The sequence below is a fragment of the Ochotona princeps genome, chromosome 5 (genome assembly GCF_030435755.1).
Source record: "Ochotona princeps isolate mOchPri1 chromosome 5, mOchPri1.hap1, whole genome shotgun sequence".
Lineage (NCBI taxonomy): Eukaryota > Metazoa > Chordata > Mammalia > Lagomorpha > Ochotonidae > Ochotona > Ochotona princeps.
In genome coordinates, this window is record NC_080836.1 from 107,720,039 (window position 1) to 107,734,805 (window position 14,767).

Genomic DNA, 14,767 nt, shown 5'->3' on the forward strand with positions numbered 1-14,767 from the left:
GCAGCCTCCAGCTGCCCTCAGCCACAACCCATCGCGTGGGGGACCAGGGCACTCCCCGAGTCCATCTCCAGGGTGGGTGGGAGACCTGCAGGGACAGCTCCGTGGGTGCCCCCCGAGTCTATGGAAGCTAGGAAAAATCCCAGGAAATCCTGGCATGTAACAGCCAAGGCTGAGAGGAGCGGCTTGATGTGAATAGAACGGTGTGTACCAAGAGCAGGGAAGCATACGTGGAGGGCCTGAGGCCGCGGCCCAGCAGAGCCTCTGGAGGCAGGTGCCCCTGTCCATCAGGGCGCGCAGCCCTGGTCCCCTAGGTCCCCGCCCGCGCACCCAGAGGCCAGGCACGGGGCAGGTGCCCCTGTCCATCAGGACGCTGACCTCGGGGCCGGCAGGGCGTGCAGCCCTGGTCCTCTGGGTCCCCGCCCGCGCACCCGGAGGCCACGACCGCGGCCAGGCCGGCCATGCGCTCCGCAGACGCCGCCCGGCCCGCGCCGCCGCTCGTGCGCGTGGCCCCCGCGCTGTTCCTGGGCAGCGCGCGCGCGGCGGGCGCCTCGGAGCTGCTGCGGGACCTGGGCGTCCGGCTCTGCGTCAACGTCTCCCGCCAGCAGCCGGGGCCGCACGCGCCCGGGGTGGCCGAGCTGCGCGTGCCCGTGCTGGACGACCCCGCCGAGGACCTGCTGGCGCACCTGGAGCCCACCTGCGCCGCCATGGAGGCCGCGGTGCGCGCCGGCGGAGCCTGCCTGGTCTACTGCAAGAACGGCCGCAGCCGCTCGGCCGCCGTCTGCACCGCCTACCTCATGAGGCACCGCGGCCTCAGCCTGGAGGAGGCCTTCCGGGTGGGCGGGGCTGCAGGGGAGGGCGGGGCGTGTCCAGGCCGCGCTGTGGGCGGGGCCGGCGAGGGCGGGGCGTGTCCAGGCCGCGCTGTGGGCGGGGCTTCCCGGGAGCGGTGGACACGGCTCCCCGCCTTGGCCTCCTCATTTGTGTTCCCTCACGTCCCTGCAGATGGTCAAGAGCGCCCGCCCGGTGGCCGAGCCCAACCCGGGCTTCTGGTCTCAGCTCCAGCAGTACGAGCAGCTGCTCCAGGCCCGGCCCCCGGACGACGAGGGGCCCACCGCAGCGGTCACCCCACCGGCCCCCTGAACCGTCAGTGCCCGTTAGGTCGCTTGGTGGCCCATCGTCCTCTGCCCACTCAGGCCGCCGCCCGTCTGGGACGGACTTTGGGCAAGAAAATCTGAACCACTGGAAGAAGTTGAGGTCAAGAGAAAGGACGGGGAGTCGGAAGTGAAGCTGAGGGCCTGGGAAGTCACAGGACACCCCTCACTCGGCGATGCTGGATGCCCCCAGGTGCTACTGCCTGCATGGGGCGTCCCAGCGGGCCAGGCCCCGCAGGAGGCCGTGCCCTAGGCCCCAGCACTCCCTCCCACCTTACATTGTGCTGCGGCCCTTATATGGCCGCCCCTGCACAGCTACTGCCAAGCCTGGGTGGGCATCTCCTGCCTGGACATCCTGTGACCCAGAGACTCCGGGAAGAGCCTCGACTTGAGCACCAGCTCAGAGCGCCAGGAAGAGGGGAGGGACGTGGGTAACTGTGAACCAGCGGCCACAGAGCCCGTGGTTAATACAGACATGTGGCACCATGAGTGCCCAGTGGTATTGGCTCCTCCCAGCTGCCATGCACTGCTCGGCCTGCGGGGCTGCAGCGCAGACCCACTGACCCTGAGGGTTGGGCTGGGTCCACCTAGCGGAACAGCCTGGGATGTTGGGTGGAACGCACAGCCTCCCCAGGGCCTGGAGACCTTGATCCAGCAGAGCCCAAGGGGGAGGCATGAGAAGCTATTTGTAGGAAGCAGGGCCTGCCCCTCTCCAACTCCTGGCACTGGACCCAGGTCTGGCTGTGACAGGAACGAGCAGTCCTTGGGTCAGTACACACAGCACTTGGCGTGAGTGACACCACAGCCCCTGCGCTGCATGGGGCGGAGCACAGCCCCAATCCTGTACCACATTGGGTGATGCCACAGCCCCAGTGCCATGGTGGCACCATGGCCCAGTCCTGGCACAGCCCTTCTGAGCAGGGCAGTTCCACTTCAGCTTTGTGGCAGCTTGCCTGCCTCTGGCCTCCCCTACTGAGGGGCTCCTTGTAGCCCCTGACCCGCAGGGGAGCTTGCATGGCTTGGAGAGGTGGCTTAGCAGTCTGCCCACTGCTGAGGGGTGGGGCCACACCCGAGGCCCATTCCTGCTGGGCCTGGCCAGGTGGCAGGACCCCTGCATGTCCCAGCAGATAGGTCTGGCCACACACCAGCTGCAACTGGGGTTCCTTGGTTCTCTGTCCAAAAGCATCATCTTCCTGGAACGCTCCCACGTCACTGCCTTTCTTCCTGGGTGGGACCAGGGGCCCACGGCAAGGGCTGCTCGGTCCATGCGGTTGGAAGGCAGGATGTCCACACTGCTCCACCGCCTCTGATGGCCAGAGGCCCAAGCACCGAGTTGCAATGGGCTTTGGCTGCGGGGGTGAGAATCTGGGGTGTGACCGTGCTTCCTATTGCCAGGGGCACCCAGGCCAGAAGCCAGGCAAGGACCACACTGCACCCTAACCCAGCTCACAGCATGCATGGGGCTTCCCAACCTGCACGCTGACTTGAGGGCTCCTTGAAGACCCACTAGGCCGGCTCCTGGAGTGAAGGCACTGACACGGGCACAGCCCCATCCCTGCCCATCCTGGGGAGAGGGGAAGGACCCCAACCCTGCTCCTCCTCGGACTACAGAGGCTGTGGATCAGCAGGAGGCAGGACCCACCCTTGAGGCCCCAGCTGGAGAGTCGTCCAGCCTCCTGGGCCTCCAGCTCTACAGGCAGCCCCGAGCAGGACACACAGCGGTCCGCTTGTACTTGCCCCTCTTACGTCTAGCCTACAGGATTGAGTTCCACCTGGGGTGACCCAGGGTTCTCAGAGACTGGGGGAGGGGCAAAGGGAACATTAGTTCCTCAGAAGAGGGCAGAGGGGGCCGAGGCGGTGAGGGCAGAGGGGATCAAGTCAGTGAGGGCACAGGGGGCCGAGGCAATGAGGGCAGAGTGGCAGAGGTGATGACAGATGGGGAAACAGTCCAGGGGATGTGGCTGCACCCACCGCCCATCGTCCTCTGCCCACTCCTGAACTGCAGGATTCAGCTTCCAAGGGGCCCAGCTGTGTCCCAGCCTGGGCTGACAGAAGGGGCAGCTCCCGGGTCAAGGAAAGCAGCGGGGGTGCTGGCGGGGGGGGGGGTGCTTCCAACATAGCCAGCGCAGCTGCGAGCTACACTTCCCACTGCAGGCAATGCAGATTTAAATGGCCACACGTGGAAGTGCCTTCCGTGTTTCATGGCGCAGCCGCGAGGAGCCTGGGCCGGCTGGCCAGGCCCGCGGCCCACGAAGGACGGAAGCCGGTGAGTTCCCGACCCGCACACACAGGCCGCACCCGGGTGCCCCAAGTGGTGCCCGGACCTGGCGGCTGCTGCCCGGAGCCTGACCCGCAACGTGGCGCGGGCAGCTGCGGCCCAGCCTCCAGGATCCTCCCTAGCGCCGCCAGCCAGGTAGGGAGCGCGGCGCGGGGCCGCGGAGACGCTCAGCCACCGGCGCCCCCTGCGCCCCGCTCGCCACTCCTCGCGGCTCTGCGCGCCCCGGGACCGCCGCGGCCCTCCGCGCCCGGACGCACGGTGGCCAGGCCCCGCGCACAGCGCCCCCGGCGGTGACCGCGCCGAGCCAGAGCGGGGCGGCTCCCGGCGCGACTTCCTGTTGTGTCCGCGCCCCGCCGCCGCCGCCCGGCGCCCCTCGCCCGTCCCCGCGGCCCGGAGCGGCCGCCGCCCATGGATTTCACCTAGTGCCGGGGTCATGGCGGCGCAGTGCTGCTGCCGCAAGGCGCCCGGCGCCGAAGCCGCGCCCGCCCGCCCGCCGCCCGAGCCGCCGCCCGCCCTGGACGTGGCCTCGGCCTCCAGCGCGCAGCTCTTCCGCCTCCGCCACCTGCAGCTGGGCCTGGAGCTGCGGCCCGAGGCGCGCGAGCTGGCCGGGTGCCTGGTGCTGGAGCTGTGCGCGCTGCAGCCGGCGCCCCCCGCGCTCGTGCTCGACACGCACCCGGCCCTGCGCCTGCACTCGGTCGCGTTCCGCCGCGCCCCCGCCGCCGCCTCCGAGACGCCCTGCGCCTTCGCCTTCCCCGCCCCCGGGCCGGAGCCCCCACGGCCGACCTTCCCCGATTCACCGGGCGCCGAGTCTGCCTGCTGCCCGCTGGCCTTCAGAGTGGACCCGTTCACCGACTATGGCTCCTCGCTCACCGTCACGCTGCCCCCCGAGCTGCAGGCGCACCAGCCCTTCCAGGTCATCCTGCGCTACACCTCGACCGACGCTCCCGCTGTGAGTCCGGCTGGGTGGGGGGCCGCGGCACCTGCGCCTGGGCGAGGAGGGGTAGCCTGCCCGGAAGGGAGCCCCAGCTGTTGACCTTAGGAACCCAGGGTAGAGCCGGTCCGAGGGCCAGGCCTAGTAGGCAGCGGAGACAGGACAAACCTCACAAAGGCCCCCAGCCCGCGTTCTGTCCCTGCCCAGAGGAGAGCTGCTTCTGCCGTGTGCCTGCTCAGCTGTCACCCCTGCAGGCTGGCCCAAGGTGGGCTCGGAGTGTCAGGTGTAGAAGGGCCCAGACACTTAAGCACCCAGGGCTGCCCTCTCAGTGAGTGACAGCTGTGTCCCTGTGGGAGCCCAGTGCTTGGTGCAGAACGCCCCCCTACCCCAGCCAGCAGGTACTGAGGCAGGTGGGTGGGCCCCAGGCCGCCCACATAGACACGCTGGACTCTGCCAGGTTTGGGATCTCTGGGTCAGGGCCTGTGGTTGTAGCACTCCTCAGCCACCTGGGCCAAGAGTGGAACTTGCAGAATGGAGCAGCCGGGACCTTTGTCACCGCAGCCCAGGGGCTCTCCCAGGAGCCCAGGTGGCTAGGAGAGCAAACAGGTGATAGGAAAGCGTGTGCACTGAGCCCTGGCTGCCTGTCCCCACACACAAGTGGACAAGGTGGTACAGCAGCCTCAGCCTGGGTGCCACCAGTGGCCTGCCACGGTGACATCTGGATGAGCACAGACCAGATGCACACCCCCAGAGCCCTGGCCCTTGTTGGCGGGACGGCCAATGCCCTCTTACAGTGTCCTGGCTCTATGAGGTGCAAGTACCCGCACAGCTCAGCAGTGTGGAAGGGAGCCATGCTTCCCTGGCCTGGGAGCCCGAGGGGGGGCGGAGGAGCAGGGGCCCACCCCCTGGTGTGAGCTGAGGGGGTGGGGAAGGAGGTGAGGCCGGGAGGGTGTCTGCCCTACTGGGCTGAGGTCTGCTGTCCCCTACCCAGATAGCTGTGGACTGCAGATTCCACACGCACCCAGGAGAGTGGCAGGGCCTGTGTGCCTGGCGGCCAGGGCCAGGGAGCCCCTGGGCTTGGAGGCGGGGTGGGAGCAGTACCAATGGGGCCTCCAGCTTGCCTGACCCCCATGGGGCTCCCACTGCAGATACCTGAGCACTTGGAAAGGAAAGGCAGGGAAGGGGGCTGAGGGTCTGGGTAAGAGGGACGGGGTCCAGCAGGCAACCTGGCCTGAAGGGAGCGCTGGTGACCAGGGCACACCCAAGGCACCACCATCGTCCCTGCCTCCGGAGGCCTGGGCCAAAACCCCCCCGGCCACTGCCGTCCTGGGTGCCTCCTGCCTGTCCGCCGGGCTGCAGCCTGCCTCCCTTTCCTGGCCAGGCCCGGCTGGGAGCCCCCAGGTGTGCCGGCCTGCCCCAGTCTCCCTCCAGGAGCTCACTACTGCCCCCATGGCCTTTCCCTTTGGTGGGCCCAGAGATCTCCTGGGCTGGCCCTCACCCCGACCCCAGTGTGCAGCCCCTGCCCTGGGGAGCAGGGAAGGCATCCCAGCATGCAGGTGTAGCGGCTCTAGATGAGCCCAGTGGGGCCGCAGTCCCCTGTTGTCCCTGCAGCTGCTGCCTGGGCCCGCGGCATGGAGCCAGCCAGGCGGCCATCTGCTCACCATCCACCCCCCCACAGATCTGGTGGCTGGACCCGGAGCTGACTTACGGCAATGCCAAGCCCTTCGTCTTCACGCAGGGCCACTCCGTGTGCAACCGTTCCTTCTTCCCTTGTTTTGACACGCCTGCCGTGAAGTGTACCTACTCAGCAGTCGTCAAGGTCAGGCTCCACCTGTCCCCCACACCACCTCCCACCCACATGGGTTGTAGTTCCAGCTACTGCCAGGTCATCTCCCACTGTGCCAGACTCCAGGGGTCTTGGCAAGGGGCTGCAAGCAGAGCTGCTTGGCTCGTGATGGGACTTGGGTCCCCAGCACGTGTGCGGCTGTTTGAGGGGTTATCTGATAGCCCCATGGCCTTTTCCCTTTGGTCACCCAGAGATCTGGGCTGGCCCTCACCCCGACCCCAGTGTGCAGCTCCTGCCCTGGTAACCAGCGCAGGTCAGGTACATAGCCTTCGCTGCCCTCTAGAGGGTGCATGGGGTGTCTGGGCTGGGAGTACCTGGTCGGGGAGGGCCCCAGACCTCAGTCCGGCCTCCTTATACGCCCCCACGGATGTGCAGGTGCTGGGAGTACCTGGTCGGGGAGGGCCCCAGTCCCCAGTCTGGCCTCTTCGCAGGCCCCCGTGGGCGTGCAGGTGCTGGGAGTACCTGGTCGGGGAGGGCCCCAGACCTCAGTCCGACCTCCTTGCACGCCCCCACGGATGTGCAGGTGCTGGGAGTACCTGGTCGGGAGGGCCCCAGTCCCCAGTCTGGCCTCTTCGCAGGCCCCCGTGGGCGTGCAGGTGCTGATGAGTGCCACCCAGAGCACATACGTGCAGGAGGAAGGAGTCTACCACTTCCATATGGAGCACCCAGTGCCCGCCTACCTCGTGGCCCTTGTGGCTGGAGACCTCAAGCCAGCAGACATCGGACCTAGGTAGGGCCCCTCACATTGGGTGTGGGTGCTTGTGGGCAAGCACTAGATATTGGTATAGCTGGCCATCCCCAGGTCCTCCTTCCCTGTCCTGCCCTGGCCCAGTGCCCAGCCTCCCTCAGCCTCAGCCATCCCCTGCCCTGGCACCCACCCATCCTCGCCGATCGGTCATCTCCTGCCCTACTCTTATGCCCCCGACCCATCCCATGTGTCCTTGTTCACTCGTGTGCCCTTCAGCCCCGACATATCACAGACCAAGTAGCCCCACCAAGCCCAGCTCTGCATCTTCCCTGGGCAGAATCTGCATGGCTGCCCGCCTGGGGACTAAGTGGGCACAGAGGACATGGTAGGCTGGCTTCAGCCTGTCCTCCCTGCACTGCCACAGGAGCCGAGTGTGGGCCGAGCCGTGCCTCCTGCCCACAGCCACCAGCAAGCTGTCAGGCGCCGTGGAGCAGTGGCTGAGTGCGGCCGAGCGCCTCTATGGGCCCTACATGTGGGGCAGGTATGTCCAGGAAGCTGATACTGTCCCTGGGGGCCTGGCTGGCTGGACCAGGGAGCTGGGACAAGTGCCCATCCTCTGAGGAGGAAGTTTGGACAGCAAGTGGAGACATGGGCTCCGTGGACACTGGGCAGCAGGTGGAGGTGTGGGCTCCGTGGTCCCTAGGCAGGGGTGGCGCTGTGGGCTCCTCCCAGGGCAGGTGCCTGACCCTGTGCGTCTCCCCGCCTGTCACGGCGCAGGTATGACATCGTCTTCCTGCCCCCGTCCTTCCCCATCGTGGCCATGGAGAACCCCTGCCTCACCTTCATCATCTCCTCCATCCTGGAGAGTGACGAGTTCCTGGTCATCGACGTCATCCACGAAGTGGCCCACAGCTGGTTCGGCAACGCTGTCACCAATGCCACGTGGGAGGAGATGTGGCTGAGCGAGGGCCTGGCCACCTACGCACAGCGCCGGATCACCACGGAGACCTACGGTAGCGTGGGTGGGCCTGTGGGCCTGTGGGCGGGTGGGCAGGCAAGCCGACGGGCAGCTGCTCAGGCCTCACCCCGGCTCTGCCCTGCCCCTGTCCAGGTGCCGCCTTCACCTGCCTGGAGACCGCCTTCCGCCTGGACGCCCTGCACAGGCAGATGAAGCTGCTGGGAGAGGACAGCCCGGTCAGCAAGCTGCAGGTCAAGCTGGAGCCAGGTACCCGGACCCTCAGCCTCCTGGGCCTCCTTACCTGCCCCCTGCCTGCTCGGGCCAGGGCTGTCCCATCCCCCCAGTCTCCCTCAGCCACAGCCTGGACAAGGTGTCCCTTGTAGGCGTGAACCCCAGTCACCTGATGAACCTTTTCACCTATGAGAAGGGCTACTGCTTCGTGTACTACTTGTCCCAGCTCTGCGGAGACCCCCAGCGCTTCGACAGCTTCCTCCGGGTGAGCACCCCCTGCCCTGCCAGTCCTCTCCCTGCCTCTTTCTCCCTGGCCCTGGGCCCACTGAGCCCCACCCTGCACACAGGCCTACGTGGACAAATACAAATTCACCAGCGTCGTGGCCCAGGACCTGCTGGACTCCTTCCTGAGCTTCTTCCCGGAGCTGAAGGAGCAGAGTGTGGACTGCCGAGCAGGTGAACTGGCGGGGCTGCTCCCAGGGGCGGCGGCTAGGTCAGACCTCCCCACAAGAGGACCAGGGCATGCCTGGCAGGGGAGAGGGAGTGTGTCCCGGAGCTGACTGGGTCTATCTGTGCAAGCCCCCGAGAGTGTGCTAATGGTCTCCAGGACTGAAGGAGACCAACCTTGGGGACACCTGGGACCCCCACCTGGGAAGATGCAGTCGGGGCCCCAGGGGCTGGTAGAAGGGTTCTGCCCAGAGCCTACCCCATCTGTGGAGACCCTTGCTTCTATCTTACCCTGGGAGGGGTGGAGAGGGGACAGGTGTCCCTCAGTCACTCCTTCAGCCATTCTGGCCTCCCAGAAGCCCCTGAGGGGGATACAAGTGCTGGATACAGACCTCCCTGAACTGCCCACACCCCAGGGACTCCAAGGCCCAGGCCCAGGACACCCACCCAGGGCGACCTTCAGCTGGGGACAACAGGATGGTGTCGCTGCCCCCTCCCCCGCCAACAGGGCTGGAGTTCGAGCGCTGGCTCAACGCCACGGGCCCGCCTCTGGCTGAGCCGGACCTGTCTCAGGGATCAAGCCTGACCCGGCCTGTAGAGGCCCTCTTCCAGCTCTGGACCGCAGAGCCCCTGGACCAGGCAGCTGCCTCTGCCAGCACCATTGACATCTCCAAGTGGAGGACGTTCCAGACAGCACTGTTCCTGGACCGGCTCCTGGATGGGTCCCCACTGCCCCAGGGTGGGTCTCAGGGAGTGTGGGGGGAGCCCGGCACTGGGCAGGGGAGGCGAGGCTCCGCTGGCCCTGACCATCTGCCTGCCCCCAGCAGAGGTGGTGACCAGCCTGGCCCAGTGCTACTCCTCACTGCTGGACTCGATGAACGCTGAGATCCGCATCCGCTGGCTACAGATTGTGGTGCGCAATGACTACTACCCGGACCTGTACAGGGTGCGCCGCTTCCTGGAGAACCAGGTGCAGCCCCCTGCCCTCTGACCACCCGGGCTGGGGGCAGGGGGCAGAGGGCAGCCGGGACGCCACCCAGCCTTTGAGAGGTGGGGGGAGGAGGGGGACACCAGGCCAGAAGCAAACTCCTGGCTGCCCTGGGCGTTGCTGGGTCCCGACCTGTGGGTGTTCGCCTTCTGCATTCAGCTGCCACGGACTGTGTGGGCTCCTGGTCCGGGCCATGGGGTGTCCGCGGTTGCTGTGGCGTGCCCATGCCTGACCAGCTGTACCCACAGATGTCGCGCATGTACACCATCCCGCTGTATGAGGACCTGTGCACAGGCGCCCTCAAGTCCTTCGCCCTGGAGGTCTTCTACCAGACGCAGGGCCGGCTACACCCCAACCTGCGCCGTACCATCCAGCAGATCCTGTCCCAGGGCCTGGGCCCCGGCGCCGAGCTCAGCGGGGAGCCAGGCGGTGCAGCTGTGGCCGTGGACTCGGACTCACAGGCCCTGCTGCTTGGGGACGAGGCCCCTGGCAGTGCCATCTCTCTCAGGGACGTCAACGTGTCCGCCTAGCCCTCCACACCCCCACCCCCGACGCCATGATTGTGCCTTCTGTGGCCCGGGTTGCCGTGACTGTGCCTTGGCTCCGGCCATGAGCGCCGCCCGGGCTCCCCCAGCCCCTGCCCCCTCGTGTCTGGCAGGGGCCTGCAGAACCACCCAATCCCCTGCCCACCCTCTTGCACTGCAGGCCCCTGGCTGGCCAGCACATGCCACACCTCTGTCTCAACACTGACAGCCGTGCCAGACCCGGACACCAGCACTTGCTGGGTGCTGCCCCCAGCCCCACGGCCACCACCACACTGTGCCTTATGTCTGCCGGGAGGCTGGCCCCCGCTGTCCCGCAGAGCCCTCCCCCTTGCCCCTAGCCTGGGTGTGGCAGCTTCCAGGGCCCCTGGCACAGGGACCACGACATGTGCATCCCCCACGTGTGGGGGTGAGGGCTGCTGGGAGCAGGTGTCCTCCCCTCCCTGACCCAGGGGAAGCCTTAGCTCTGTGGGGATACAGGGTCTGGGCCCCCAGGGAGGTGGGCACTAGACACTATCCACCTCGTTGCCTAGGAGGTGCAGGGGCACTGCTGTTCCCTGGGGACTGGGGAGGGATACCAGTTCTCTCCTGGGAGGCAGTGGGCAGGGGGCCCTGGCCTAGGACTGCTGTATGGGGAGTCTCGGTGGACATCCCATTAAACTTCCACTCTGCAGACCTGCCCACCCAACCTGCTTGTCCCACACTGTCCCAGGCACCGCCGGCTATAGGAGGCGTGAGCTGGGGGAAGCTGGTGTTGGCCCCTTCCCAAGACAGGCCCCCTAGACCCCTGAGGAAGCCATGGGTCACCCTGGGCTGGGGGCCTCCAAGCTGTGCCTGGCCCAAGCCCAGCCCATCCCATCCTGGACAGAAGGACAAGAAAGCTTTGGGTGGCAAGTAGGGAGGCTGGGGCCCCGGGACCTGCTGCCAGGATGGGCTGAGGGGTGGATGAGAGCTAGGTCCTGGGACAGGCTGGCCAGTGAGCATGAGCTGTGGGGTGGACGGGCCTGAGCCAGGTCCTCAGCTTCCCACCCGAGCACACTGCTGGGGCCTGGGAGTGACGTCCACTGACCGCACTTCTAGAAGTGAGCCGACAGCCCTGGAACTGCTGCCACTCAGCCTTCTGGTTCAGGGCTACAGCCCCCACCCCGGGGACAAGGACATATGTGTGCCTGCACAGTGGGCTAGTGTGGATCTGTAGATGCCTTTGCGAGGCAGGAAGGGGACACATAGCCCCTGGTCCACTCCACAGTTGGCTCTGGCACTGGCCTCCCCTTCCCCGACTCCGCCAAGGGTGGCCTTCATGGTGGCACAAGTACCTTGTGTCCCAGGCTCTGTCTCCTGTCCTCCCTTCCCATGACCCTCCAGGAGGCACCCTGGTGGTCTGGGCTCCACGTGGGCAGCTACAGCTGCAGGTCTCCCCCAGAACACACACGGGCAGCTACGCAGCATAGAGAACCATCATCTGCCCTGGCAATGAGAAGCAATCGCTTGGGAACTGGAGCGTCCTGCAGCCACATCCTTGTGTGTCCCAGCCTGGTCCCCCAGACCTGCAGCATTGCACACCAAGGCCCTAGATTGTTCTGCCTGCCCAGGACACGCTGTGCACACTGGCATCTAAGCAAGAACTCTGAGGCCAGCATCGTTCCTGCAAGGCTATTTCATCCCAGGGCTGTCCGGGGACTTGTTCTGATGAACACGCATGCACCCCAGTGCCAGTGCCTTGCTGGGCACAAAGCCTCACAAAGGCCAGTCCTGGAGCCCCAGGAGCTGTGCACAGCAGAGGTGGGGGGTCACTACAAGCCTAGGCAGGAATGCTGGGATAGGAAAGAGTTATCCCTGGGGTCTAGAGTGACCATCACAAAGGGGCAAGGCCACAGGACAGGCAGCCCACAGGGTGGGTCAGGATGTGCATGGAGGGCCTCCCAGGCCTTTGGGCCCGCTCAGGCTGCGTGCTGTGCCACCACACTGTCCCCCAGCACTTTGACCCCATCTCAGTGGTGGGGCTCCTGGATGCCATGGATAGTGTGTGAGGGGACTTCTCAGGGGACCCCGACTCAGAGCACATGTGTGGGAGTTGCGTGTCTGCCCAGGGTGCACTGGCACTGAGCAGGCATGGGCCAACAGAGCCCCCAGGAGGGGCAGAAAGGTGGCCACTGTCTCAAATATGGAAGGTTGAATAAAACCACAACAAAGTGGGAGATGTGTGTGAACCAGCCAGAGCCCACGCCGTTTTAACTATAGCTTTACAGAGTTATAGAAGGAGGGAAGGACAGAGAGATTGTTTCATCTATGGCTCAATCCCCAGATGGCTGAAACCAAGACTTCATCTGCCATGTGGGCGAAGCGCCCAGGCACTTGTACCAACCCCGGGTGCTTCCCTGGGCACATTAACAGAGGCAGAACACAGTGGAATAGCTGGGGCGTGAACTGGTGCCCATAAGGGTACCAGCATTGCAGGTGGTGGTTTAATGTGCTATAACAGGGCACCGGCTCTTTGGAAATGTTTAATAAAAAAAACTGAAAACAGAGTTGCCACAGTGAAGACATGACCCAGCACACTGTCCCCTGTGACCACAGAGACCCACACAGGAGGGGCAACTGAGCCCTGCTCGCCTGCACCCACGAACTTGGCCAGGACCTGCCCACAGGAAACATGCAGAGACTGCATGCTCTCCTTCTCTGACAACACGTACATGGCCGTCACGCTGCTTCTGGGCAGGCACACCACTGTGTGTGGAGACTTGGGCGGCCATAGATCTGCATGGAATAAGGAAAAGCTCCAGGGAGCCAGGCAAAGCTACACAGAGATGGACACTGACCAGGGCCTCCCACGGCCTTGGCTACCCTAACTCCACAGCCCCCTCACCACACCCCACAGCCCCAGGCCACATGTTCCCTGCTGTTCCACCTCAACAGGCTGAGCATCAACTGGGTGGTGTGGTTCTCATGACTGAGCTGCAGTGGGCACAGGGGAGCAAGTGTGCCGGCCAGAATGACAGGGTCATCGCTGTGGGAGAAGCTGGCCTCCAGGCTGTGGACACTGCAGCAGCCTCCCGAGGGGCATGGCTGAGCACGTGAACACCGTCTCCTGATCCTGGCCTGGTCCTCAGACACCGTGGTGTTGGCCATCCCCACGGTGTGTAAGTGCCTGACCCAGCCTCACGTAGTGCGGACCCCAGGGCATTGTAGCAGCGGAGCCCACTGGTCAGCCCCCAGCCCACCCCTGTGCACCTTGACTGCCCTTTTTGTCCCTCACTGGCCTCAAACCTCCTGTCTGTGGACTGAGGCTTCCCTAGGGCCCTCCCAGGCCTTTCATGGCAGGGCATGATCAGAGCTAGGCTTCTTATTGGTGTGGCAACCCTACTCCCCTTAGACGCTTGTGGGAAAGGCTGTCTTTAGGGAGGCCCCAGAAGCCTGGAATGAGCTCCAGCTCCAGGCATGGCTGGTGCCTCCTGTATCCACTGTCCTCACCAGCGGCCATACCAGCGTGATCCAGCAACAGCTTGGCTGTGGAGTCCAGAGTGTCCCCGTGCCCCCAGTGCTGGGGCACATAGGGCAGAGCCTTCACCTGCAACGCCAGCACCCCGTGTGGGGTACAGGTTCCGATGTGGTCTAGGCAGGTACGCAGTTTAGGGTCATGATGTCTGACTTGCCCCACTAGTGCCTAGCCATCATTACCTGGGGCTGGAGCAAGGAGTGGACTGCCCTGCGATTGCTCACTCCCTTGCCAAGCCCTACCTATAAACGGCCGGGCAAGGAGGGTACCGGAGCAGGGGTACCGCCTTTCAGAGCACAGCTAGGGTGGTGGGGCTTCCACATTCCCCTCTCTATTCTGTGGGCAGACTCAGAAAAAAGCAACAATTTATTTTTCTCTTAGGACTCAATGTATCAACCTCCTTCGCCCCTTCTCACTTTCTTACATAGTTTCTGTTTGTCACCATCTGAATAAACTTTACCACCTGCCATGTTGCTGCCTGTGCTTAAAATGCTTTTTAAGCGCAAGTTCCAGCTGCTCCATTTCTCACCCAGCTCCCGCCTAGGGAGGACAGCGGAGGACAGCTGGTCCTCGGACCCAAGGTGCTAGTAGGATCCAGGCTTCGTCCTGGCTGGGCAGGGCAGCCCTCCCCACGGCTGGGGAAGCCAAAACACCCTTTAAAAAGGCCTGGACACTCATCCAGACCCTGGTGGGGACGGCAGGGCAGGTCCAGATGTAGTGGTCCGGGATTGTTCTGGCCCAGCCATCCAGGCTGCTGCCGAAAGCCCCAACAGGTCAAAAGGCCGGACCCCTTGGCGCACGGGCTTTCATGGGGGGAGTGACCGATCTCAGGGCAGCGCCCCTCGCCCAGGTTCAGGTAGCGATGGGGACGCCCACGAGGGCAAGCCCGGCTTTCAGACGCGTGGCCCTCCACTGCCCGCCAGGACCGCAGTGGCCCGACTTGGGGAGGGAGCGGCTCGGCCTGCCCTCCCCGAACGCACGGGCTCGGCCTGGCTACCACGCCACAGGCCAGGGCTGCAGCCCAACCTGGAGGCCCCGGACCTAGCTCCCCGCTAGTGACCGGTCCAGCAAGCAGCCCCGCCGGCCCCAGACTCCTCCAAGCTCGTCCCGGGGCAGCCGCGCGCCCGGAACCGCCATGCCGCCCGCTCCTTCAAGGGCCGGAACAGGGGTGCATCCTGGGAAGGAGAGGCGCCCTGCGCGCGCGGCGCTGCACG

The 14,767-nt window shown here is 65.5% G+C and overlaps 3 protein-coding genes across 3 annotated transcripts in view; 2 read left to right on the top strand and 1 right to left on the bottom strand.

Moving 5' to 3' along the window:
- Positions 1–789, bottom strand: part of ANKMY1 (ankyrin repeat and MYND domain containing 1) — a 43,198-nt gene extending 42,409 nt beyond the window's left edge. Inside the window, exon 1 of the mRNA XM_058665211.1 lies at positions 684–789. Within this exon, the coding sequence (XP_058521194.1) occupies positions 684–706 (23 nt within the window). The 5' untranslated portion in view covers positions 707–789. The remainder of the gene's footprint in view (positions 1–683) is intronic.
- On the top strand, positions 438–1,143 carry DUSP28 (dual specificity phosphatase 28). Its single transcript, XM_058665214.1, has 2 exons — positions 438–833; positions 1,000–1,143. Exons 1-2 carry the CDS (start codon positions 459–461, stop codon positions 1,135–1,137), a joined length of 513 nt encoding a protein of 170 aa, XP_058521197.1. The 5' UTR covers positions 438–458; the 3' UTR covers positions 1,138–1,143.
- Positions 1,144–3,494: 2,351 nt separating this feature from the next.
- On the top strand, positions 3,495–11,161 carry RNPEPL1 (arginyl aminopeptidase like 1). The gene is made up of 11 exons (XM_004597417.2): positions 3,495–4,375; positions 6,036–6,176; positions 6,782–6,933; positions 7,316–7,432; positions 7,669–7,904; positions 8,003–8,116; positions 8,233–8,345; positions 8,428–8,536; positions 9,036–9,266; positions 9,355–9,497; positions 9,764–11,161. Exons 1-11 carry the CDS (start codon positions 3,860–3,862, stop codon positions 10,043–10,045), a joined length of 2,154 nt encoding a protein of 717 aa, XP_004597474.2. The 5' UTR covers positions 3,495–3,859; the 3' UTR covers positions 10,046–11,161.
- Positions 11,162–14,767: the final 3,606 nt, after the last annotated feature.